This window comes from Hyperolius riggenbachi, chromosome 1, assembly GCF_040937935.1.
Source record: "Hyperolius riggenbachi isolate aHypRig1 chromosome 1, aHypRig1.pri, whole genome shotgun sequence".
NCBI classification, from domain to species: domain Eukaryota; kingdom Metazoa; phylum Chordata; class Amphibia; order Anura; family Hyperoliidae; genus Hyperolius; species Hyperolius riggenbachi.
In genome coordinates, this window is record NC_090646.1 from 7,704,177 (window position 1) to 7,728,886 (window position 24,710).

Consider the following 24,710-nt stretch of genomic DNA (forward strand, 5'->3'; position numbering starts at 1 on the left):
ACAGACAACCGTCACTGCCTTATTGGTAATGACATGGGGCTTACAATGTGCTGCTGGCAGCTGTACTGTGGGGTGATCATGCAGCTCAGTCCAGCTCTGACAGTTCCTGTAACAGACAACTCTCTCTGCCTTATTGATAATGACAAGGAGCTTACAATGTGCTGCTGGCAGCTATACTGTGGGGTGATCATACAGCTCAGTCCAGCTCTGACAGTTCCTGTAACAGACAACTGTCACTGCCTTATTGATAATGACAAGGAGCTTACAATGTGCTGCTGGCAGCTGTACTGTGTGGTGATCATACAGCTCAGTCCAGCTCTGACAGTTTCTGTAACAGACAACTGTCACTGCCTTATTGATAATGACAAGGAGCTTACACTGTGCTGCTGGCAGCTGTACTGTGGGGTGATCATACAGCTCAGTCTAGCTCTGACAGTTCCTGTAACAGACAACTGTCACTGCCTTATTGGTAATGACAAGGAGCTTACAATGTGTTGCTGGCAGCTGTACTGCGGGGTGATCATACAGCTCAGTGCAGCTCTGACAGTTCCTGTAACAGACAACTGTCACTGCCTTATTGATAATGACAAGGAGCTTACAATGTGCTGCTGGCAGCTATACCGTGGGGTGATCATGCAGCTCAGTCCAGCTCTGACAGTTCCTGTAACAGACAACTGTCACTGCCTTATTGATAATGACAAGGAGCTTACAATGTGCTGCTGGTAGCTATACTGTGGGGTGATCATGCAGCTCAGTCCAGCTCTGACAGTTCCTGTAACAGACAACTGTCACTGCCTTATTGATAATGACAAGGAGCTTACACTGTGCTGCTGGCAGCTGTACTGTGGGGTGATCATGCAGCTCAGTCCAGCTCTGACAGTTCCTGTAACAGACAACTGTCACTGCTTTATTGATAATGACAAGGAGCTTACAATGTGCTGCTGGTAGCTATACTGTGGGGTGATCATACAGCTCAGTCCAGCTTTGACAGTTCCTGTAACAGACAACTGTCACTGCCTTATTGATAATGACAAGGAGCTTACAATGTGCTGCTGGCAGCTATACTGTGGGGTGATCATGCAGCTCAGTCCAGCTCTGACAGTTCCTGTAACAGACAACTGTCACTGCCTTATTGATAATGACAAGGAGCTTACAATGTGCTGCTGGCAGCTGTACTGTGGGGTGATCATACAGCTCAGTGCAGCTCTGACAGTTCCTGTAACAGACAACTGTCACTGCCTTATTGGTAACAAGGAGCTTACACTGTGCTGCTGGCAGCTATACTGTGGGGTGATCATACAGCTCAGTCCAGCTCTGACAGTTCCTGTAACAGACAACTGTCACTGCCTTATTGACAATGACAAGGAGCTTACAATGTGCTGCTGGCAGCTGTACTGTGGGGTGATCATACAGCTCAGTCCAGCTCTGACAGTTCCTGTAACAGACAACTGTCACTGCCTTATTGATAATGACAAGGAGCTAGTGTTGGGCGAACAGTGTTCGCCACTGTTCGGGTTCTGCAGAACATCACCCTGTTCGGGTGATGTTCGAGTTCGGCCGAACACCTGACGGTGCTCGGCCAAACCGTTCGGCCATATGGCCGAACTAAGAGCGCATGGCCGAACGTTCCCCGAACGTTCGGCTAGCGCTGTGATTGGCCGAACGGGTCACGTGGTTCGGACCCGAACGCGCTCTGATTGGCCGAACTGTCACGTGGTTCGGGTAAATAAATACCCGAACCACGTCATATCTCCGCCATTTGTCTGTGGGTTTAGCTTTGGGTAGGCAGGCAGGGTAGTTCGCGCTCCAGCCACGCTAGCCAGGGTCCCCCCCAGTCATTGTGTGTCGCTGCTGGGAACAGTAGTACACCGCTCGTTCAGCCACACTATATAGCATTCTGTGTACTGTTCTGTGTCTGCTGGGAACAGTAGTACACCGCTCGTTCAGCCACACTATATAGCATTCTGTGTACTGTTCTGTGTCTGCTGGGAACAGTAGTACACCGCTCGTTCAGCCACACTATATAGCATTCTGTGTACTGTTCTGTGTCTGCTGGGAACAGTAGTACACCGCTCGTTCAGCCACACTATATAGCATTCTGTGTACTGTTCTGTGTCTGCTGGGAACAGTAGTACACCGCTTGCTCAGCCACACTATATAGCATTCTGTTTACTGCCACTCTGTGTACCTCGCTCAGCCACACTATATAGCATTCTGTTTACTGCCACTCTGTGTCTGCTGGGAATAGTAGTACACCGCTTGCTCAGCCACACTATATAGCATTCTGTTTACTGCCACTCTGTGTACCTCGCTCAGCCACACTATATAGCATTCTGTTTACTGCCACTCTGTGTCTGCTGGGAATAGTGGTACACCGCTCGCTCAGCCACACTATATAGCATTCTGTTCACTGTTCTGTGTCTGCTGGGAATAGTGGTACACCGCTCGCTCAGCCACACTATATAGCATTCTGTTCACTGTTCTGTGTCTGCTGGGAATAGTGGTACACCGCTCGCTCAGCCACACTATATAGCATTCTGTTTACTGTTCTGTGTCTGCTGGGAATAGTGGTACACCGCTCGCTCAGCCACACTATATAGCATTCTGTTTACTGTTCTGTGTCTGCTGGGAATAGTGGTACACCGCTCGCTCAGCCACACTATATAGCATTCTGTTTACTGTTCTGTGTCTGCTGGGAATAGTGGTACACCGCTCGCTCAGCCACACTATATAGCATTCTGTTTACTGTTCTGTGTCTGCTGGGAACAGTAGTACACCGCTCGCTCAGCCAGAGTATATAGCATTGTGTTTACTGCCACTCTGTGTACACCGCTCAGCCAGACTATATACCATTGTTTACTGACACTCTGTGTACACCGCTCAGCCAGACTATATACCATTGTTTACTGACACTCTGTGTACACCGCTCAGCCAGACTATATACCATTGTTTACTGCCACTCTGATTCTGCTGGGAACAGTAGTACACCGCTCGCTCAGCCAGACTATATAGCATTGTGTTTACTGCCACTCTGTGTACACCGCTCAGCCAGACTATATACCATTGTTTACTGACACTCTGTGTACACCGCTCAGCCAGACTATATACCATTGTTTACTGAAACTCTGTGTACACCGCTCAGCCAGACTATATACCATTGTTTACTGCCACTCTGATTCTGCTGGGAACAGTAGTACACCGCTCGCTCAGCCAGACTATATACCATTGTTTACTGACACTATATAGCAGACTATATAGCATTGTGTGTACACCGCTCAGCCAGACTATATACCATTGTTTACTGACACTCTGTGTACACCGCTCAGCCAGACTATATACCATTGTTTACTGCCACTCTGATTCTGCTGGGAACAGTAGTACACCGCTCGCTCAGCCAGACTATATACCATTGTTTACTGACACTCTGTGTACACCGCTCAGCCAGACTATATACCATTGTTTACTGCCACTCTGATTCTGCTGGGAACAGTAGTACACCGCTCGCTCAGCCAGACTATATAGCATTGTGTTTACTGCCACTCTATGTACACCGCTCAGCCACACTATATAGCATTGCGTACTCTGCCAGTCAGTGTGTATATTGCTGGGATCAGTAATACTCCACTCACCGTCAACCACTATATGAGCTCAACATGAGTTCCCCAGAGACCTCCGCTGTGAGCAGCACTCCCAACAACAGCAACAGCCAACGCCCCACGCAAGCTATAACATCCACCCCAGCAGCCAGTGGTCAGCAGCAGCCCTCCCCGGAGGAGAACGTTGTGTCCATCAGTCCGTCGCCAGAGCGATTAATGAGGGCTGCCATTGAGGAGATGATGGGGCCTGATGTGGAGGAGGAGGTCTGGCTCAGGCCAGCATCCCAAGTTAATGTTGAGGACGATGAGGGGTCTGTGTCTGGGGATGTTGGGGTGGCAGAGGTGGTGGGTGGGTCAGACTCAGGAGAAGAGTTGTATGATGAGGATGATGATCGGGACCATCTGTATGTGCCTCAGAGTCCGACCCCGGAAAACATGTTGTATCGTGTGTTTAGGTACTAAAATCTGCGTTCCCTCCCAGTAGTGTTGGGCGAACAGTGTTTGCCACTGTTTGGGTTCTGCAGAACATCACCCTGTTCGGGGTGACTATATAGCAGACTATATAGCATTGTGTTTAATGCCACTCTGTGTACACGGCTCAGCCACACTATATAGCATTGTGTTTACTTCCACTCTGTGTCTGCTGGGAACAGTAGTACACCGCTCACCCGCCACTGTATAGCATTGTGCTCTGTGTCACTGCTGACAATAGTGGTACACCGCTCACCCACCACTGTATAGCATTTCTGTACTGCCACTGTACTGCTGCCAGTCAGCGTGTACTTTAAGGATAAGTGAAATGAGGAAGAAATCCGGTGAAAGAGGGAGGGGCAAGGGAAGAGGTGTTTCCCCTGACGGTTCACGTACAGGCCACAGGGGAGCACCCAAGAAAACCCACTCAATACTGCCCATGTTGTCCAGGACAACAACCCTCACAGATCCAAAAGAACAGGACCAGATAATTACTTGGATGACCTCTCAAGCGTCCAGCAGTGGGTTAAGCAGCACCAGCACATCACGCACGAGGTCCGAGTCCTCAGCCAGTTAAAGTCTGGGCTTTCTTTGAAGACTGCACTGAGGATGTTACCATGGCGATTTGCAAGGTGTGCAAGACCCGCCTGAGCAGGGGGAAAAGTATTAACAACCTCTCCACCACCAGCATGAGCCGCCACATTCTATCCAAACATCCCACTCTGTGGGCAAACGCGGCAGGACAGGGTACCACCAGCAACACTGCCTCCCTTGGGTTCACCAGACTCACCACCAGACCCGCCTCAGCAGCAGCAGTAGCCCAGCCATTGCGTGGTTCACAACATTCACAAACATCAGACGATGCTGACACTGTCACTTTCCGGACTAGTGCTCTTGAGGTCTCCCAGTGTTCATCAAACACAACAACCAACAGCCCTTCGGTGTGCAGCGCTACGGTTGAGTTGTCTGTCTCTGAGATGTTTGAGCACAAGAGGAAATTGCCAGCAAATGACCCCCGGGCCGTGGCAGTAACAGCCAGCCAGCATAGCCAAGCTTCTGGCCTGCGAAATGCTGCCATATCGAGTGGTGGAGACAAACAGCTTCAAGGGCATGATGTCAGTGGCCATCCCACGTTACGTGGTTCCCAGCCGCTACCACTTTGCGCGCTCTGCAGTGCCTGAGTTGCATGAGCACGTGGTCAGCTAAATAACCCGAAGCTTGAAGAATGCCGTTGCCTGCAAGGTTCACCTCACCACTGACACCTGGACGAGTGCGTTCGGCCAGGGTCGATACATCTCCCTTACCGCGCACTGGGTGAACCTTGTGGAGCCTGGCAGCGATTCCTCACCTGCTACGGCGCGGGTGTTGCCCACGCCGCAAACAGCTGGATAACAACAGCAGCACCTACCTCTCTGACTCCTTCTCCTCCAACGCATCTCAAAGCTGTACCTCATCCGGAAATGCTAACCCAGCACCAGCAGCAGTAGGATCGTGGAAGCAGTGCAGCACAGCTGTTGGCATGCGTCAGCAAGCGTTGCTGAAGCTGATCTGCCTTGGGGATAAGCAGCACACAGGGGAGGAAATTTGGAGGGGAATAAAGGAACAGACGGATTTGTGGCTGGCACCGCTGGACCTGAAACCGGGCATGAAGCTAGACACCTGGCACGAACTGGCAATGTACGCAATAGAGGTGCTGGCTTGCCCGGCAGCCAGCGTTATGTCGGAACGCTGTTTCAGTGCTGCCGGAGGCATCATCACAGATCGGCGTATCCGCCTCTCCACAGAAAATGCAGACCGTCTGACTCAAATTAAAATGAATCAATCCTGGATTGGAAACGACTACGCAACACTCCTGGACCCCAACCAAGTAACATGACCGATGAACATCTGGGATGGTTTAGCGTTTCCGGTCCCTGTTTATTGAACCTCTCATCTGTATTACATTTATGACTGCATGGCGGCAAAAAGCATTGCTGCTATATCCGCACGCTTTTTGTCCTCATGCAAGGCCTGGGTTGTTGTGTCTCACAAAGCGTGGCCTTCTCCTCCTGCGCCTCCTCCTGTTCCATCACGTGTGCTGCTGCTGCTGCTGCTGCTGCTGCTGGGTTACCGTTGCCGGTCCCTGTTTATGGAACCTCTTATCTTTATTACATTTATGACTACATGGCGGTACAAAGCATGCTATCCGCACGCTTTTTGTCCTCATGCAAGGCCTGGGTTGTTGTGTCTCACAAAGCGTGGCCTTCTCCTCCTGCGCCTCCTCCTGTTCCATCACGTGTGCTGCTGCTGCTGCTGCTGCTGGGTTAGCGTTGCCGCGTGGTCCCTGTTTATTGAACCTCTTATCTTTATTACATTTATGACTACATGGCGGTACAAAGCATGCTATCCGCACGCTTTTTGTCCTCATGCAAGGCCTGGGTTGTTGTGTCTCACAAAGCGTGGCCTTCTCCTCCTGCGCCTCCTCCTGTTCCATCACGTGTGCTGCTGCTGGGTTAGCGTTGCCGCGTGGTCCCTGTTTATTGAACCACTTATCTTTATTACATTTATGACTGCATGGTGGTACAAAGCATGCTATCCGCACGCTTCTTGTCCTCATGCAAGGCCTGGGTTTTTGTGTCTCAAAGCGTGGCCTTCTCCTCCTGCGCCACCCTCCTCCTGTTCCATCACGTGTGCTGCTGCTGGGTTAGCATTACCGGTCCCTTTTCCTGGAACCTCTTATATGTATTACATTTATAACTGCATGCCGACAAAAAGCATGTTACCTGTGCAAAGAAAACAGACATTTCCCGCATTTAAAAGACAGTTTTCCCTTTGAAACTTTAAAATCGATTTTCTCAAAAACTATAAGCTCTTTTTGCTAATTTTTTTTTTCCTCTTGTACCCACTCCCAAGGTGCACATACCCTGTAAATTTGGGGTATGTAGCATGTAAGGAGGCTTTACAAACCACAAAAGTTCGGGTCCCCATTGACTTCCATTATGTTCGGAGTTCGGGTCGAACACCCGAACATCGCGGCCATGTTCGGCCTGTTCGGCCCGAACCCGAACAGCTAGATGTTCGCCCAACACTACAAGGAGCTTACAATGTGCTGCTGGCAGCTGTACTGTGGGGTGATCATACAGCTCAGTCTAGCTCTGACAGTTCCTGTAACATACAACTGTCACTGCCTTATTGATAATGACAAGGGGGGTACAATGTGCTGCTGGCAGCTATACTGTGGGGTGATCATACAGCTCAGTCCAGCTCTGACAGTTCCTGTAACAGACAACTGTCACTGCCTTATTGATAATGACAAGGAGCTTACAATGTGCTGCTGGCAGCTATACTGTGGGGTGATCATACAGCTCAGTCCAGCTCTGACAGTTCCTGTAACAGACAACCGTCACTGCCTTATTGATAATGACAAGGAGCTTACAATGTGCTGCTGGCAGCTATACTGTGGGGTGATCATGCAGCTCAGTCCAGCTCTGACAGTTCCTGTAACAGACAACTGTCACTTCCTTATTGATAATGACAAGGAGCTTACAATGTGCTGCTGGCAGCTGTACTGTGGGGTGATCATACAGCTCAGTCCAGCTCTGACAGTTCCTGTAACAGGCAACTGTCACTGCCTTATTGATAATGACAAGGAGCTTACAATGTGCTGAAGAATGTATCCACCTCACCAACCACTTCTCTCTGCTTTCTTCCAGGATCTGATGATCATGTTCTGGCTGCTGGCTTTGCATGTGATGCTGTGTAAATCTGAGACAAAGTACCCGGCTCACCAGTGTGGGATGAAAATGATGAATTATATGTTTGAGTATAAATATTCTCAAGCAGGAGACCTCATTATAGGAGGAATATTTACAGTGAACTCTGAAGTTTATATTGACCACAGTAAATATGACGGATACCCTACCACCATGTGTATAGAGTAAGTCACTTGTAATGCAGAAGGCTTCTTGAGGTCCTCTGAAGGTAATAAATACTCATTTTGGTTGGGTTAGTTCAAATAGATGGCTGACCGAGGCTGTACAGATGTGTCACTAGTATTAAGGCTAGCGGCGGGCTGTAGTGCTATCACAGCTCACAAGACCGTCTGCAATAATAAAACTAGCAGTGAGATTTGAGGACATGGGTAGTTTTAAATACAAATAAAGGAACACAGGTAGGCTAGAGAGGTGGGTATTATATTATAGATTAAAGGGTGTACGTTGGATCTGCCATTTACTGTGATGAAAATACAACAAATCCTGATGCTGTGTCGCTCCCCCCACCTTCCTCTACTCACCCCCAACCTCCTCCCCTGCCCCCCTCCCCCCCCCCCCGCATAGATAAAAGCAGTGGCTCACTTACTCCAGGGATTCATTCCAGCGCAGATCTTCCTCTTGCTCCTCATTGTTCCCCTAGTTACTGGCTTCTGATGATGACGCTGATCGCATCATCAGCAGAAGCTGAGAACTAGGGGAACAGTGAGTAGGAAGAAGAGAGAGGTCTGTGGTCCATGCTGGAATCCATGGATTAAGTGAGCCACTGCTTGTATGTATGGGGGGGGGGGCAGCGGAGGACACGGGGGAGTGGAGGACAGAGTGGGCAGGGAATGGAGGAGCATGGGGGCCAAATTATACTGAAGGTCCTTTTACCTAGCTACCTATAATGGGGGGCTCTTTTACCTAGCTATCTATACGGGGACAGTTATACTTGGCTAGCTACATTGGGGCACTCTTCCTCCTCCTCCACAAAGCCACCTTCCTCCTTTGACTCCTCTCCTCTTCAGACTCCTCTCTCCACAACCACAACTCTTCCTCTTCCTGTTCCTGGTCACACTGATCTATGGCCTGATCAACTACTTTTCGCAGGGCACACTCCATGAAAAAAAAAATGGTACGAGGTCACTGATGGTGCCTTCAGTGCGACTGACCAGGTTTGTCACCTCCTCAAAAGGACACATAAGCCTGCAGGCATTGTTCATGAGCACCAAGTAACAGGACAAAAAAAATTCCAACTCCAAAGAGCCTGTCCTAGCACCCAGGTCATAGAGATACTGATGGCTTGTTCTTGTTGGAGCAGGCATTAGAATATCATCATTAGAGATGTCCCGAACATTTTGCCGGCGAGCGGTTCCAGGTGAACTTTGGGTGTTTCGCCTTTGCCGGCGAAGGCGAACTTTCCCGGAAGTTCGATTTGCCCCCATAATGCTCCATTGAGCAGAACTTTGACCCTCTACATCACAGTCAGCAGGCACATTGTTACCAATCAGACTACACTCACTCCTGGAGCCCCCCCCCCCCCCCCACCCCTTATAAAATGCAAGGTTCTCCTGTCCTTTTACTCACCCATCTGCCTACAGTAATTAGTTAAGGGACAGTTGCTGACAGACTCTGCTAGGGAAAGCTTAGTAAGGCTCTTGTAGGTTTAGACAAAAGAAATACGGAGAGCCCAATATAGTGTAGTATGCAAAACAAGGGGTTGGAAATGAAAAGAATATAATGTATATACTCACAAATATGGGTTACCTCCTAGGTAAACACTGTACAGGCAGGTGAGGAGATTAGAACTGTCCTCACTCAGGATTAAAAGTCGCTCTCTGTAGATAAGGAAATAAGGGGCAACACCCCTCCACCAGAGGTGGATATTGATAATGTAAGAGTGAACAGAGGCGCCAGCAGGATAAAAGGTTCTAAAAGGCTTAAAATCCCTCAGGAGGTGGTGGTGGACTCGCCTTCCCAAAGCAGACAAGATACCATCAGTTTTATGACAACAGGTTTATTAATATACTCCAAAACAAACAGTGCAACGCGTTTCACGGGTATATTCCTGCTTCCTCAGGCAATAAACAGATAGGAGTACACAGTATGGTCTCAAGGTCACGAATAGTGCCTTGTGAGCTTGCTTAAGCATACTACAAATCCTTAAAGGAATACTGTAGGGGGGTCGGGGGAAAATGAGTTGAAGTTACCCGGGGCTTCTAACGGTCCCCCGCAGACATCCTGTGCCCGCGCAGCCACTCACCGATGCTCCAGCCCCGCCTCTGGTTCACTTCTGGAATTTCAGACTTTAAAGTCTGAAAACCACTGTGCCTGCGTTGCCATGTCCTCAATCCCGCTGATGTCACCAGGAGCATACTGCGCAGACACAGACCATACTGAGCCTGCGCAGTATGCTCCTGGTGACATCAGCGGGATTGAGGACACGGCAACGCAGGCGCAGTGGATTTCAGACTTAAAAGTCTGAAATTCCAGAAGTGAGCTGGAGGTGGGGCCAGAGCATCGGTGAGTGGCTGCGCGGGTACAGGATGTCTGCGGGGGACCGTTAGAAGGCCCGAGTAACTTCAACTCATTTTCCCCCAACCCCCCTACAGTGTCCCTTTAAGCAAGCTCATTTTTCTATTGGATATATCATAATGGCACATGCAAGGCTGTCTTCAGCATGTAGTGTTGGTGGTGGTATAGTGGGGAAGTGAGCTACCTACCAAGCACCAGACCTGGGTTTAATTCCCGGCCAAGGTATGTAAGCTGGCTTTTGAAATACTACAATTCCCTGGAAGACAATTCCCTCAGGGAGGAGGAGGGATTACACTTCCTGATGTCATAAAGCAGTGTAGGCCTGCAATTGAACATTCCATGAGATTTCTGACCTTAAAACACTGCTTTGTGTTAAATCCAGAGTTTTTTCTGGGACTTTTGATGTATATTTCACTCAACCATGTCTTCCTCCAGGTATTAGACCCCTTAAAACATCTTTTCTATCATTTTTCTAGTCTGCAGATTTTTTTTTTAATTTTTAAGTTCGCCTCCCCATTGAAGTCTATTGCGGTACGCGAAAGTTCACGCAAACCGAACCTTCCGCGAAAGTTAGCGAACAGGGTTTGCAAACCGAAAATCTGAGGTTCGCGACATCTCTAATCGTCATGAGCATGGAATTTGTGCTGGTGCAAATTAGGCTCCTCACTTGCAGATTGTTTCACCGCTGACTGTCAGCAAGGTGCACCATGGCTGTGTATGAACATCTGAAATGGGCACTCACCTTCTTGGACTGCCTGAGGAAATCCTGAAATTTTTCAGTGCCGCCAACAGATTGCTTCTGTTGTCACACACCATTTTTCCAATGTCCAGTTGGTACAGGGTCAGCCACTGATCGGACTGTGACATCAGTGCTGACAGGAGTACTTGTCCTTGTTGTTCATAAGGAGGACTATGAAAAATGGAAACAGTAAATTCGGGCGCCTGAGGCTAGTGGACAAATCGGGCGCCGCCATTCACTCCTATAATAAATATCGTTTAATGGGCGCCCGATAGGAAAAAAGGGCGCCGGAGAAAACTAACGTTTTAAAAGCGGCGCCCGGAGACTTAATGTTTTATTACTGTTTCTCATGATTACACATTATTTAATGATTTATACATTTTTAAATATTATTTTTAAACGAAAAACAGTACTTTTTTTTTTTATTTTTTTTTTTTTTTACATTATTTTTAAACGAAAAAACCAACAGGGGGGTCTTAGGTTTAGGCACCAACAGGGGGGTCTTAGGTTTAGGCACCAACAGGGGAGTCTTAGGTTTTGGCACTAACAGGGGGGTATTAGGTTTAGGCACCAACAGGGGGGTCTTAGGTTTAGGCACTAACAGGGGGGTATTAGGTTTAGGCACCAACAGGGGGGTCTTAGGTTTAGGCACCAACAGGGGGGTCTTAGGTTTAGGCACCACCAGGGGAGTCTTAGGTTTAGGCACCACCAGGGGGGTCTAGGGGTTAGGGGTAGGTACAGGGAGGGTTACTTAGTAATTCTTTTTTTAAACGTTATTATACGTTTCACTATTTAAACGAAAGATTAACGTTTTTACAATTGCCGATTTAATGCACATTATTTAATGATTTATAACTTTAAAAAACATTAATTTTAAACGAAATACAGTACAATACAATTTTAAACGTTATCCATGCTTATCGTTAAAAACCCGGCGCCCTTTTTTCCCAGCGCCCCTTTTTAACGTACGCATGAAAAATAGATAACACAATCTTGCACTAGAAAAAATAACAACTTTATTGATACAGATCAAGATGCCTGAATATACAATTGCCTGAATAAATTATCTATTTATCAAGCCAGATTACAGCACTTGTCTCGTGATAGCTTTTTTCTGAAGTTTATGGAGACCATTTCTCACGGATTATGAGATTGTAACAATTTTTTTGAGATCTGTATCAATAAAGTTGTTATGTTTTTGTACTACAAGATTGTGTTATCTATTTTTCATAGTCCTCCTTATGAACAACAAGTGTTACTAGGATGCAGTGGATCACCCATTAAAGGGTCTGTGTGGTTTTTTCATCTTTTTCCTTAAAATGACCGATCACAATTAAACAATAACAGGAGTACTTGTCCAGCATGACTCTTGGATTCCAGGCAATTCATCCCCAAGACAGTGTGACATCATACCTGGCATGTGGAATAGACTCTGGGGAGATGGGGGGGGGGTGCAGTTATAGTAGAAGAGGGAACAGCAGCAGAGGAGGACTCAGCCAAGGAAGATCATGAAGAGGATGGAGGAGTAGGAGGACAGGAGGAGATGGCAGGCCTGTATGCAATCTGTGGTGGCCGGTGACACCAACTCCACTGCAGAGCCATGCATTCCATGTTTCCCAGGCGTCACCAGGTTTTCCCAGTAGGAAGTGTAGGTGATACACCTGCCCTGATCATGGTTTGAAGACCATGTATCAGTGGTCATATGGACCCTTACCCCAACACTGTGTGCCAGAGATGCGGTGACTTGGCTCTGCACATGATGGCACAGATTTGGTATTGTCTTTTTGGAGAAAACAATTCTGCTGGGTACCTTCTACTGTGGTGTTGCAATTGCTCCAATTTTTAAATGCCTCAGAGTCTACCAGCTGATATGGTAAAAGCTAGTGGGCTAAGAGTGTGGACAAGCCAGCTGTCAGACAGGGGCAAGGGGGTGACTCGGAGACATCAGTTTCTTATGCTCAAACATATCCCTCACAGAAACCTAACTGTGGGCAGATGAGCAGGAACTGGTCAAGGTGAGAGGGGGAATGGAGGGTGGTTGATAAGGGACAAGGAGAACAGAGGTAGACTTTGAAGAAGCTGGACCAGGAGAAGGGTGGCTTTTAGTTTGTGTGCTGCTTATCAGTTGTACCTAGGTGGGTGTTGGACTTCCCAAAACGTAATTTGTTATTGCACAGGTTTCAAATGGCACCGCTGTTGTCAGAGTCAGACACGCAAAAAAATGCCACACTGCTGAGCCTTGTGATGATGGAATTCTGATGGCAACAGTAGAAGTTGGCAGGTGTGTTGGTGGGCTGACCTCAAGTGCCAATACACGCTGTTTGCCACCAGCTCCTTGCAAGCTCTCCCTGCTTCGTACTCGTCCTCTACTCCCTCTTTCTGTCTCCCCATGTGAACGGTCTTCCTCTTGCTCTCTTATTGGTGGCACCAACATCACCTCATCAGCAACAGCTGCTTCACTTACATCTGACAACTAACAAAAAGCAGCAGCAGCTGCAACATCATCACACCTTATTTCCATCTGTCTAATGCCACCTGACTGAAACATATCAGGTGTAACACCTTCTGGCAATAAAGCTTGTGCATCACTAATTTCCACAAACCGATGTGTAAACAACTCCTCTGACACAACAAGTGAAGGGGCTGGGGTCGGAGCTGGCCCAAATGGTGTGAGGATGTGCTTGTTCTGAGATCCTCGCTCTCATGTTATTTATGCTCCCAGGAGCCCGTTTCCAACGACCGTCTTTGCTCCATGAGGTATGGGATGTGACTCCAAGGGCTTGATTCACAAAAGAGTGCTAACTGTTAGCACGGCCGTTTTCGCGCGAATTTTCGCATTGCGCGCGATCACGAATTTTCACGCGAAACGATAACGTTTTTGCGCGCAAACGCAAATTTTCGCGCGAAAACGATATCGATTTTCGCGGTAAAATTCGCATTTGCGCGTGAAAACGTTATCGTTTCGCGCGAAAATTCGTGATCGCGCGCAATGCGAAAATTCGCGCGAAAACGGCCGTGCTAACAGTTAGCACTCTTTTGTGAATCAAGTCCCAAGAAAGAATGGACCACTTCTAAAGAACCTAAAACACCTAAAAGAAGTTCCTCTATGCAACAGTCCGTTATCAGGTATCACCATTCGCTAGACCCAGCACAGACCAAGATGGCGGAGGGCACCTCGAGCAAAGGCGCCAAAGATTCAGACGGCCATGGCAAGATCTCTGGGTGAGATTCGTGATTATCTACACAGCTTACCAACGAAGAATGACCTTGCGGAATTCGCTGACAAGATCACCGCAGCCACTCGAGCTGACCTGCAAGAAATTCGCTCGGAGGTCACAGAACACGATACTAGGCTCCATGTGCTTGAGTCTGGGATGACGGCTATCCGTACTGAGCTTGCTCAACTCAAAGAGGCACATACGCACCAGCAAAAAGTGAATTACCTGCTTCGCACCGGCATGGAAGATTTACAAAATCAAGCAGAAGGAATAATATCCGTATAAAGGGGCTTCCGGAAACAGTAGATAATCAACAACTGCTTTCAACCCTCATTACTATCTTTAATGGCCTACTAGGTAACCCACCTGATGATCCAATTAAAGTTGACAGGGCGCACCGCTCGCTTCGGCCAAAACTAGCAACTGGAGAGCGACCGAGGGATATCAAATGCAGGCTCCATTGCTTTGGAGTCAAAAATTGCGTTTTGCAAGCTGCAAGACACTGAGTGCAGATTATCCATGATGGAGCGCATCTGGGCTTTTATCAAGATCTAGCACCCTTCACCCTCGAGCGACGAAGAGACTTGCAGCCGTTACTCAAGCATGCACAAGAGCATTGTGCAATATACAAATGGGGCTTCCCCTTCCAAGTTTTGTTCACAGGACAAATCCTTTATGCTTCGCCAACCATCCAAGCTCCCGGAGCTCTTCCGATGCCTCGATATACCGACTGTTGAAATCCCAGAATGGCAACCAGATCGTGTCACTACCAGTCTTCCGTAGTGCCAGAAACACCAACGGTCTAATCTTCGGAGACAACAACCTGAATAGTAACCTCCATTCAAGTCACATACTCTCAGATAAGTACTATCTTTATCATATTTTAAATCCATATCAGTATTAACAATGGGGGCAGCAAACTTTTTCTTTTCCATTCTATGCCATGACTGCACATACATGTGATCTCCTATTTAGGTGCACAGTTCTATAAAACAATATGTAATGGCGGGAAAAAAATATTCCGACATGTGTCACTGACATATATGCCATGCTGTGGTGCCTATACACATGTGTGGGCCTATCTATTGTCTCCTGTATTTTTAGTAAGTTACTAGCGGGTGTATTTGGCTGGTGTTGGCTACAACCACTTTTCCTAACCCTAACACACAATTACGCAATTAATTAATGACCAAGTTTGTGAGCTTTGCGGTCTTTGGCATCAATAATTTGCATTGAATGAAATAAAATAAATCTGATTGGCTGTGGCTCCACCACTTTTCTGAATTTGAACCCCAATCACTCAATGGCCAAGTGTACCAGGTACAGGTGATTAACAGTGCAAGAGGCTTGTGCCATTAACAGTGCAAGAATGGCAGCAATTAAATATTCCCCTTAAAAATCAATAGGTGAATTTTGATTGGCTTTTATAGGCTCCACCCACTTTTCTGAATATTAATCCCAGTCACACAGTGACCAACTGTGCAAAGTGTAAGAACCCTACCATTAACCTCCTTGCCGGTTATCCCGAACTCAGTTCGGGGTAACCTGCGCAGGAGGATTGCTCAGGCCCCGCTGGGCCGATTTGCATAATTTTTTTTTGTTACAAGCAGCTAACACTTTGCTAGCTGCTTGTAACTTCCGATCGCCACCACTCACCGCCGATCCGCGGCAATCCGCCGTGCCGAGCCGCTCCCCCCTGCCCCAGACCCCTGCGCTGCCTGGCCAATCAGTGCCAGGCAGCGTTGAGGGGCAGATCGGGATTCCCTATGACGTCCCGACGTCCATGACATCGGTGACGTCATCCCGCCCCGTCGCCATGGCGACCGGGGAAGCCCTGCAGGAAATCCCGTTCTCAACGTGATTTCCTGCATACTCTGATCGCCGAAGGCGATCGGAGTCGGTGGGGGGATGCCGCCGCTCAGCGGCTATCATGTAGCGAGCCCTCGGCTCACTACATGATTTAAAAAAAAAGAAAACTAAAAAAAACCTCCTGCGCTGCCTCCTTACTGGAGGAATTGAACCGGCAAGGAGGTTAACAGTGTAAGAATGGCTGCAGTTTACATTTTCTCAGTGAAATTTGTATTTTTCTCCACCCACTGATGACCCGGTATTGCCCGATTATGTATTTGGCTGGTGTTGGCTGCTCCCACTTTTCCTAACCTTAACACACAATTACTCAATTACTCAATTAATCAATTACTCAATAACCAGTTTTGTGAGCTTTGTGGTCTTTGGCATCAATAACTTGCATTAAAATGAAATTGTATACAATGAACAGTGGCGCCAAAAGTATAAGATTAGATTAAATGAGCTTTAAAACCAACTTAAATGGCAAAATTGAAGGAGGAAGTGGTGGTCTTACCTCCCTCAAGCAGACACGACAACGACTGCGATTCAGACAGTCAAACATATTTATTAGGAACTCCAAAAAGAAATGCAACGCGTTTCGCAGGTTCAACCCCGCCCCATCAGGCAATATAGGGAGGAGTATCAAACAATCTGCACAAGGATTCAAATTAAGCACCTCTGTTTGAATCCTTGTGCAGATTGTTTGATACTCCGCCCTATATTGCCTGATGAAGCGGGGTTGAACCTGCGAAACACGTTGCATTTCTTTTTGGAGTTCCTAATAAATGTGTTTGACTGTCTGAATCGCAGTCGTTGTCGTGTCTGCTTGAGGGAGGTAAGACCACCACTTCCTCCTTCAATTTTGCCATTTAAGTTGGTTTTAAAGCTCATTTAATCTAATCTTATACTTTTGGCGCCTCTGTTCATTGTATACAATTTTGAGTCCACCCTTGGTGGAGGGTTGCTACCCTTTCTTCCTGTCTACAGAGAGCGACTTCTTAATCCTGAGTGGGGTCAGGACAATCTCCCCACCTGCCTTTACAGTGGTTGCCTGCTGGTGACCCTGACTTGTGAGTATTTAGCAATACAAACTTATTGCCACCTTGTCCAGTACGAATTACACTATTGGGGCTCTTGCTGTTCCCTGTTTTTATTAAAATGAAATAAATCAGATTGGCTGTGTGTGGCTCCACCACCTTTTCTCAATTAAATTCGCAGTCACCCAATGACCAACTGTACCAGGTTTGAGGCTTGTGCCATCAACAGTGCAAGAATGGCAGCAATTACACATTCCCCTGAAAAATCAATACCCAAATTTTGATTGGCTTTTATAGGCTCCATCCACCTTTCTGAATATTAACCCCAGTCACCCAGTAACCAACTGTACAAAGTTTGAGAACCCTACCATTAACAGTGTAAGAATGGCTGCAGTTTACATTTTCCAGTGAAATTTGTATTTGTCTCCACCCCCTTTTTGGTTATGGGAATAAAAAGTATCCTATACTTTATTCCAGGTAATGTACTATGTGCGTGCCAAATTTCATTCAAATTGTAAAAAAAATGGCCTGGTCAATATAGGGTATAAACCTCTGGTGTTCAAAAAAAAAAAAAAGAATGCTTGGTTACCTTTAAGAACCAACCCACAGTCCCTCTGTTGTTCTCTATTTGAGGACTTCCTGCATCTACAGATAGTCAATGAAGGTATCACTAAACCGCTAACTCATAGCATGGGCACACTAGCACTTGGCACGTGTAACGTTTTTCGCGCTCAAACGCTATTTTTGGTGAGCAAAAAAATTGCGTTAGCGTACCAAAATTCACGTCTGCGCATGAAAACCATTAAAGGCATTATAACGACCGCAACACGCTAGCACGGCCATGCTATGAGTTAGCACGGTTTAGTGAGTCAACCCCCTAATGCAGTAATGGCTTACCTTAGCACTCCAGCTGTGGTGGAACTACAAGTCCCATGAGGCATTGCAGTATTCCGACAGCTCTAAGCATAACTTGGGGAGGCGGAGGCATGATGGTATTTGTAGTTCTGTCACAGCTGGAGTGCCAAGGTTAGCCATCACTGACCTAATGTATTATTCTGGCAAAAAGTATGTTTTTGAATCCTCTGCATGGCTAGCACCATCCCACACCTCACTTGTATCTCCATATTGACAAATCTCATTTTGTTTTTTGTTTTTCTGTCTCCTTGCAGGGTCCATCCAAGACATCACAAACATCTTCTGGCCTTTAAATTGGCCATTAAAGATTTAAACAAAATGAATGATATTTTGCCTAATGTGACTCTGGGATATCACCTGTATGATTCTTGTGCAAGTATAAATAAAGCTATAAAAGACGTTCTGCAGATACTGAGTGGCCACACGAGGACAGCCCCAAATTACTCCTGTATGGAGAGGCAAGATGTGATGGGATTTATTGGAGATCATGGATCTGACACCACTGTACATATAGCCCGGCTGTTACGTATGTACGGCTATACCCAGGTAAGGGAAACAGGAAATCAAACAACCCCAATTCCAACACAGCACAACAGTCCAAGTTATCATGCTGATTAGTATATATTAGAAGGATTATCTGACAAGTACACAGGCGGAGAGTCTGAAGAAAGGGTCACTATTTTCCTGAAAGCTTCCTCTACAAATAATTTACATTTAGGGCTGGTGCACACCAGAGTGGTTCGTGAGCGTTTTTAAAAACGCTAGTGGTTTGAAAACCGCTTGGGTAATGTATCTCAATGGGCTGGTGCACACCACAGCGGTTCCTTTTTTCCACAAATGCAAACTCGGAGGCTGCAGCATTTTTTAGATTTCTGGGGCGTTTCTGCAAAATTGTATGTTATTTGCGTGTATTTTTGTGCTGAATTTAGCAGTGAATAGCAAAGCCACCATACAAGCAATTATCATCAAAATTGTGACGTGTGTAACTGTCGGGCATAAAATCAAAAATCAATTCTTTATTTTTTTTCTGGTAAACAAGTAATAAGGATGCAAAACAGGCAATCCAAACGTTTCAAATCACTCTTACTTTTCTTCTCCATAAAAGATCATTCCCCAGTCCCCCCCTTATTTGGTACTTCTGCCGCACAAAGGAAGTGCAGGGCATGCTGTTTTTTTTTTTTTCTTCTTTACTTTCCCCTCAGATGGAACTAATGCAGCATGATTGGCTGAAGCCTCTTTCCCTCCTGTTTTCCCCTCCCACATCTCTGTTCCTCTCTGATTGGCCAATATCTCTCAATGCACTTTCTACAGCAGGGCTCTGTGGGAGTGTCATATGACTGGGAGGAGGGCGGGAAATGATAGCCAGAGATAGGGCCTGTTTCCACTACACATGGATTCTGGATGCATAAAACTGACTCCAATGAATGTCTATGGGCCTGTTTCCACTAAACGCAATTTTTCTAAAGCAGATTTCCCTAAGGCATTCATTGGAGTCAGTTTTCTGCATCCAGAATCTGCGTGTAGTGGAAACAGGCCCTAAGGCACAGAACACACTGCCTACAAAAACCTGACGTTCTACCCCACTTCCTATGCGTATGCAAGCAGCCATTTCGGATGGGGACACATGGGCCAAGCATGTCTGGAGTGGAGCAGCAGTGACACACGTGCTGGAGCTGTTTGGCAGAATTTCGGAGGTGGAGGTGAGGCCTACAGCGGAGGAACCTGATTCTACACGTGCACCAGGTGCACCTTCTGCTGACCCCAACATCTTTTCTTAAAATTTCGCTATTTTTTGCCCACGGATCCGGATGGCAGCCTGATGCATGCCTGATGCAAACGGACCGGATCCGGATCGGATCCGGATTGGAACCGTACGGTTCCGATCAGGATCAGGTCAGGATCAGGTCAGGATCCGATCAGTCCGGTCCGTTTACTTGCCAAAACGCAAGTGTGAATGGGGCCTAAGGGAGGAAATTATGTCAGAATTGGCTGTAAGATATACACAGACAAAATGGAAAATCCTAAATCCAAAATTTCATTTTGTTTTACTATAGAAAAATCACTAAAATCAAAATGTGGACAGTAAAATACATGTGTTATGTAAGTAGAGCAAGTATTTATCTACCTATATATGTGTTTGTTTTCTGAGATAGTATGGCTGACAGCTCCTCTTTAATGGGAATATGACAAATAAGACGCAAAAAGAATTCTTTAAAAAGTCCCTGCAGTTTTTTTAGATAATCAATTTTGAAAATGCAAGGGAAAAATGGTTTTTATACTGTCAATTTTAAAGGGACTCTGAGCAGTACATAGAATAAAAAATCTCACTTACCTGGGGCTTCCTCCAGCCCACTGTATGCCATAAGGTCCCCCGGCATCCTCCCTGTACCGGCGACATCCGGGCCAGGTGTCAGGCCAGCTCTTCCTGGGTCTGGACACTTGGTGTCATCACGAGGGGCGTTACTCGTCATCACGGCGGCCGGCATGACAGTCCTGCACATGCCCAGTTTAGAGTTAGAAAACAGCAGGACTGTCCCACCGTCCACCGTGATGACGCATATCGCTCGTCGTGATGACACCAAGTGTCAAGACCCATCCGTCCCGGGATTCGCCAGTAACGGGAGCTGCCAGAGGGACATGGAGAGGAGCCAGGAGGACGCCGGGGGACCTAGCGGCGGTAGGCTGGAGGAAGCCCCAGGTAAGTGAATTTTTTTATTCTATGTACTGCTCAGGGTCTGTTTAACCACTTCACCACTGAGGGGTTTTACCCCTTGAACACCAGAGCAATTTTCACCTTTCAGCGCTCCGTCCATTCATTCGTCTATAACTTTATTATTACTTTACTTATCGCAATGAAATGAACTATAGTTTTTTTTTTTTTTCTGCCACCAAGTAGGCTTTCTTTAGGTGGGACATTATGCCAAGAATTATTTTATTCTAAATGTGTTTTAATGGGAAAATAGGAAAAAATGTGGAAAAAAAATATTATTTTTCAGTTTCCGGCCATTATAGTTTTTAAATAATGCATGCTACTGTAATTAAAACCCATGAAATGTATTTGCCCATTTGTCCCGGTTATAAAACCGCTTAAATTATGTCCCTATCACAATGTTTGGCCCAAAAATTTTATTTGGAAATAAAGGTGCATTTTTTTCAGTTTGCGTCCATCCCTAATTACAAGCCCATAGTTTATAAAGTAACAGTGTTATACCCTCTTGACATAAATATTTAAAAAGTTCAGTCCCTAAGGTAACTATTTATGGGTTTTTTTTATTGTATTTTTTTTTTTTTAAAATTACAAAAAAAAAAAAATTGGGGAGTGTGGGAGGTAATGAGTTAATTTATTATGTAAAACAAAACATTTGTATGTGTAAAATGCTTTAGGGTGTAGTTTACTATTTGGACACAAGATGGCCACAGTGAGTGTTTACATGCGACCTGTAAGCGTCCGGAAGGAAGCAGTAGGAGGCTGGGAGAATCTGAAAGAAGCAGCAGATCATTGCAGGGACTTAGATCAACAAACGGGAATGAATTTTCCCGTTCATTGCTCTCCGGGCGAGCGGGCGGCAGCGCGCATGAGCGGCGGGTTTTTTAGGGGGGAAAAAAGGGACGGAGAAATTTGTACCGCCGGGGGTAAAGTGGTTAAAAACTGTTTTTTGTTTTTTTTTTTGCATTTTGGGGAAAAAGAATAGAATAAACTTGTTCCCACCCTTCCCCTTTACAAATGTGTCAACTTTAGTGACAATAGGAAAGTAAGCAACATTTTTCCACAGAATTAAGTGAAATGACAAATGGATTATGTGAAATGAATTGAATATCCAAACAGTTATAACATATGCATAAAATTGCAAAAAAAAAATAAAATAAAAAAAAAATGTGCAATCGTAATTAGCAGATTACGATCATTACTGCATATAGCACTTTTTATGTACAGTTTATGAATTTCCTCGGGCTGGGTTCACAGTGAGACTTTAGTTGTGCGTTAGAAATATACCGTATTTTTCAGACCATAAGCCACACTTTTTCTCCCCCAAAAGTGAGGTGAAAAAGTCCCTGCATCTTATGGTCCAAAGGTAGCAAAAAAAAGTAATACACATATTGCAAAAAACGTTTCTTACTATTGCGCTGTGGGTCTCTTTGGGTCTCTGCGCAAGCTGCACGTCAATCATCTCTCCTCCTCTCTACTGCCAGCCTTGTTCGGTGCCCCCACTGCAGCCATGCATTTTTAAATTTGGCGGCCACTCAGCCTGGGTCCATGCTGCCAATCTGTGCCCACCCTCCATGCCGCCGTCAATAATCCGCCTCCATGCCGCTGTCAAAACTCCGCCTCCAGCACACTCTCTATGCCACCGCCTCAGCCACTGATCCTCCTTCATGCCTGCTCTCCATTTCTCTGTCACTTATCTAATACCTTCATGCCACCCTCCCCGCAGTGAGTGTTTGGCGGACAATCTGGATGTCATCTGTCCACATGTCTACTGATACAGGGACCTCGTACCGCTGGATGTCCTGCTTGATGGCTGGGCATACATACACCTGATCTCCGCCCACCACTGGATATCCTGCTTGATAGCTGGGCAGACATACCCCGTCGCTCCGCCCACCGCTTGGTGTCCTGCTTGAAGGCTGGGAAGACATACCCCGTCGCTCTGCCCACCGCTTGGTGCCCTGCTTGAAGGCTGGGAAGACATACCCTGGATCTCCGCATACCACTACGCCCTTCGTTGGATGCCGCTTGATGGTTGGGGAAGAACTTTTGAAGATCTTGTGGAGCGCGCTAACTGGGGTAGCAGCCTGGATACAGAGAATGCAGGCGCTACGATAGCTGGGATGCAGCAGGGAATGATAAACGAACATGGACATGGAGGTCCCTCTTCTGCTGAACTACACTTCTAGGTAGTTGCAGGCTGATATGTGCTGCCTCCTCCATGACTGCATGGTATGCAGGCAGCAGTAATCCATAAGGAAAGTTTGCAATGAGTGCCATTAATAAGTGCTGCCAACATGTCTAAGTGGTCTTTTTGCAGAGTTCACAAATAGCAACAGCAGCAGCAGGGGGACACTGGCAAGACACAACGGAAGCGGGAAAAAAGGGCGCAGGCCGCTAGTGGACAAAAAGGGCGCCGCCATTCACTCTCATAATAGATAACGTTTAATGGGCGCCGAGCAGGAAAAAAGGGCGCAGGACATAAATAACGTTTACAAGCGGCGCCAGGAGATTTTTAATGATTTATAAGTGTGCTTGTGGTGATTTACGTTTATAAAATGCACCCGTGCCGAATAACATTTATAAAAATACTAAACATATTTATCTTATTTAACTAATTAAAACATTATTTAAAGTTTTATCCCTTACTGTTTCTAAAACATTATTATTCACAAAATAAAGCGATCAGTACGTAACGTAAATTGCTAAATATTTTTTGCATCCACAATTAGTAAAACATTATTATCCACATAATAAAGGGGGGTCTTAGGTTTAGGCACCACCAGGGGGCTCTTAGGTTTAAGCACCAACAGGGGGGTCTTAGGTTTAGGCACCACCAGGGGGGTCTTAGGTTTAGGCACCAACAGGGGGGTCTTAGGTTTAGGCACCAACAGGGGGGTCTAGGGGTTAGGGATAGGTACAGGGAGGGTTCTGTGTAAGAGTAGGCTTAGGTATAGTTTTAGTAAAATTTGAGTAATAATTACTAATGTTTTACAACACTTATTACGAACGTAGTTATATTTATATCATCGTTATAAAGAATATTTTCAGATTTTATTATAAGAACAAACCATAAATGAAGGTTATTCACAATAATATACAATTATAACAATTAAACATATATTATTGTTTTTTTAATAAACGTAATTATAAGTTTAACTTTTGAAACAGGGAAGATTAACGTTTTCACAATTTCCGATTTCATAAACATTATTTAGATCCAGACGAAGCAGGCACCACCTTCAGTAAATAATTAGCTCTTTATTGAAAAAGTCATAAAAAATGACAAGTCATCGATAAAAAATGGCTTTAGCGGCCATACCATGGCTTCTGGCTTTGAGAAAGAGCTACTGAGCTTGAAACAGCGGGCTGTCAGCCGCTAAAGCCATTTTTTACTGATGACTTGTCATTTTTTATGACTTTTTCAATAAAGAGCTAATTATTTACTGAAGGTGGTGCCTGCTTCGTCTGGATCTGCATCTTTGGATCATTGGTACAGTGGTCTTAAAGCTACGGCACACCCCATATCCTTTTGCATGGGTGCTCCTCCACTTCTGTTGTTTTTGCTATAAACATTATTTAATGATTTATAAATTTGTTAAACATTATTTGTAAATGAAATATAGCACACTATTTTTATAAACGCTATTAAAAATTAATTGTTAATTAGCGTTTACACCCCGCGCCCTTTTTGTCCAGGTGCCCTTTTTGTACGTACGTGACACAACACCATGGGAGCTTCAGAATTGTTCTGTGAGAGCAGAAAATTGGCTGCAGCACATGTTGTAGGATGCCTGGTAGAGACTGCTGTGCAGGGGGGATACATGGAGATATGTACAGAGGGTCATAGTTGGTAACAGGGTGCTATATACAGAGGGAATACCAGTAAGAGCTGTGTTAGCTTAGTGTGGCA

The 24,710-nt window shown here is 46.1% G+C and overlaps 1 protein-coding gene across 1 annotated transcript in view; it reads left to right on the forward strand.

The window, feature by feature from the left end:
* The window catches only part of LOC137503709 (vomeronasal type-2 receptor 1-like), a 43,059-nt gene that overhangs the window by 7,127 nt on the left and 11,222 nt on the right, over positions 1-24,710 (forward strand). Inside the window, exons 2-3 of the mRNA XM_068233633.1 lie at positions 7,760-7,983; positions 18,345-18,636. Coding sequence (XP_068089734.1) covers positions 7,766-7,983; positions 18,345-18,636 — 510 coding nt within the window. The 5' untranslated portion in view covers positions 7,760-7,765. The remainder of the gene's footprint in view (positions 1-7,759; positions 7,984-18,344; positions 18,637-24,710) is intronic.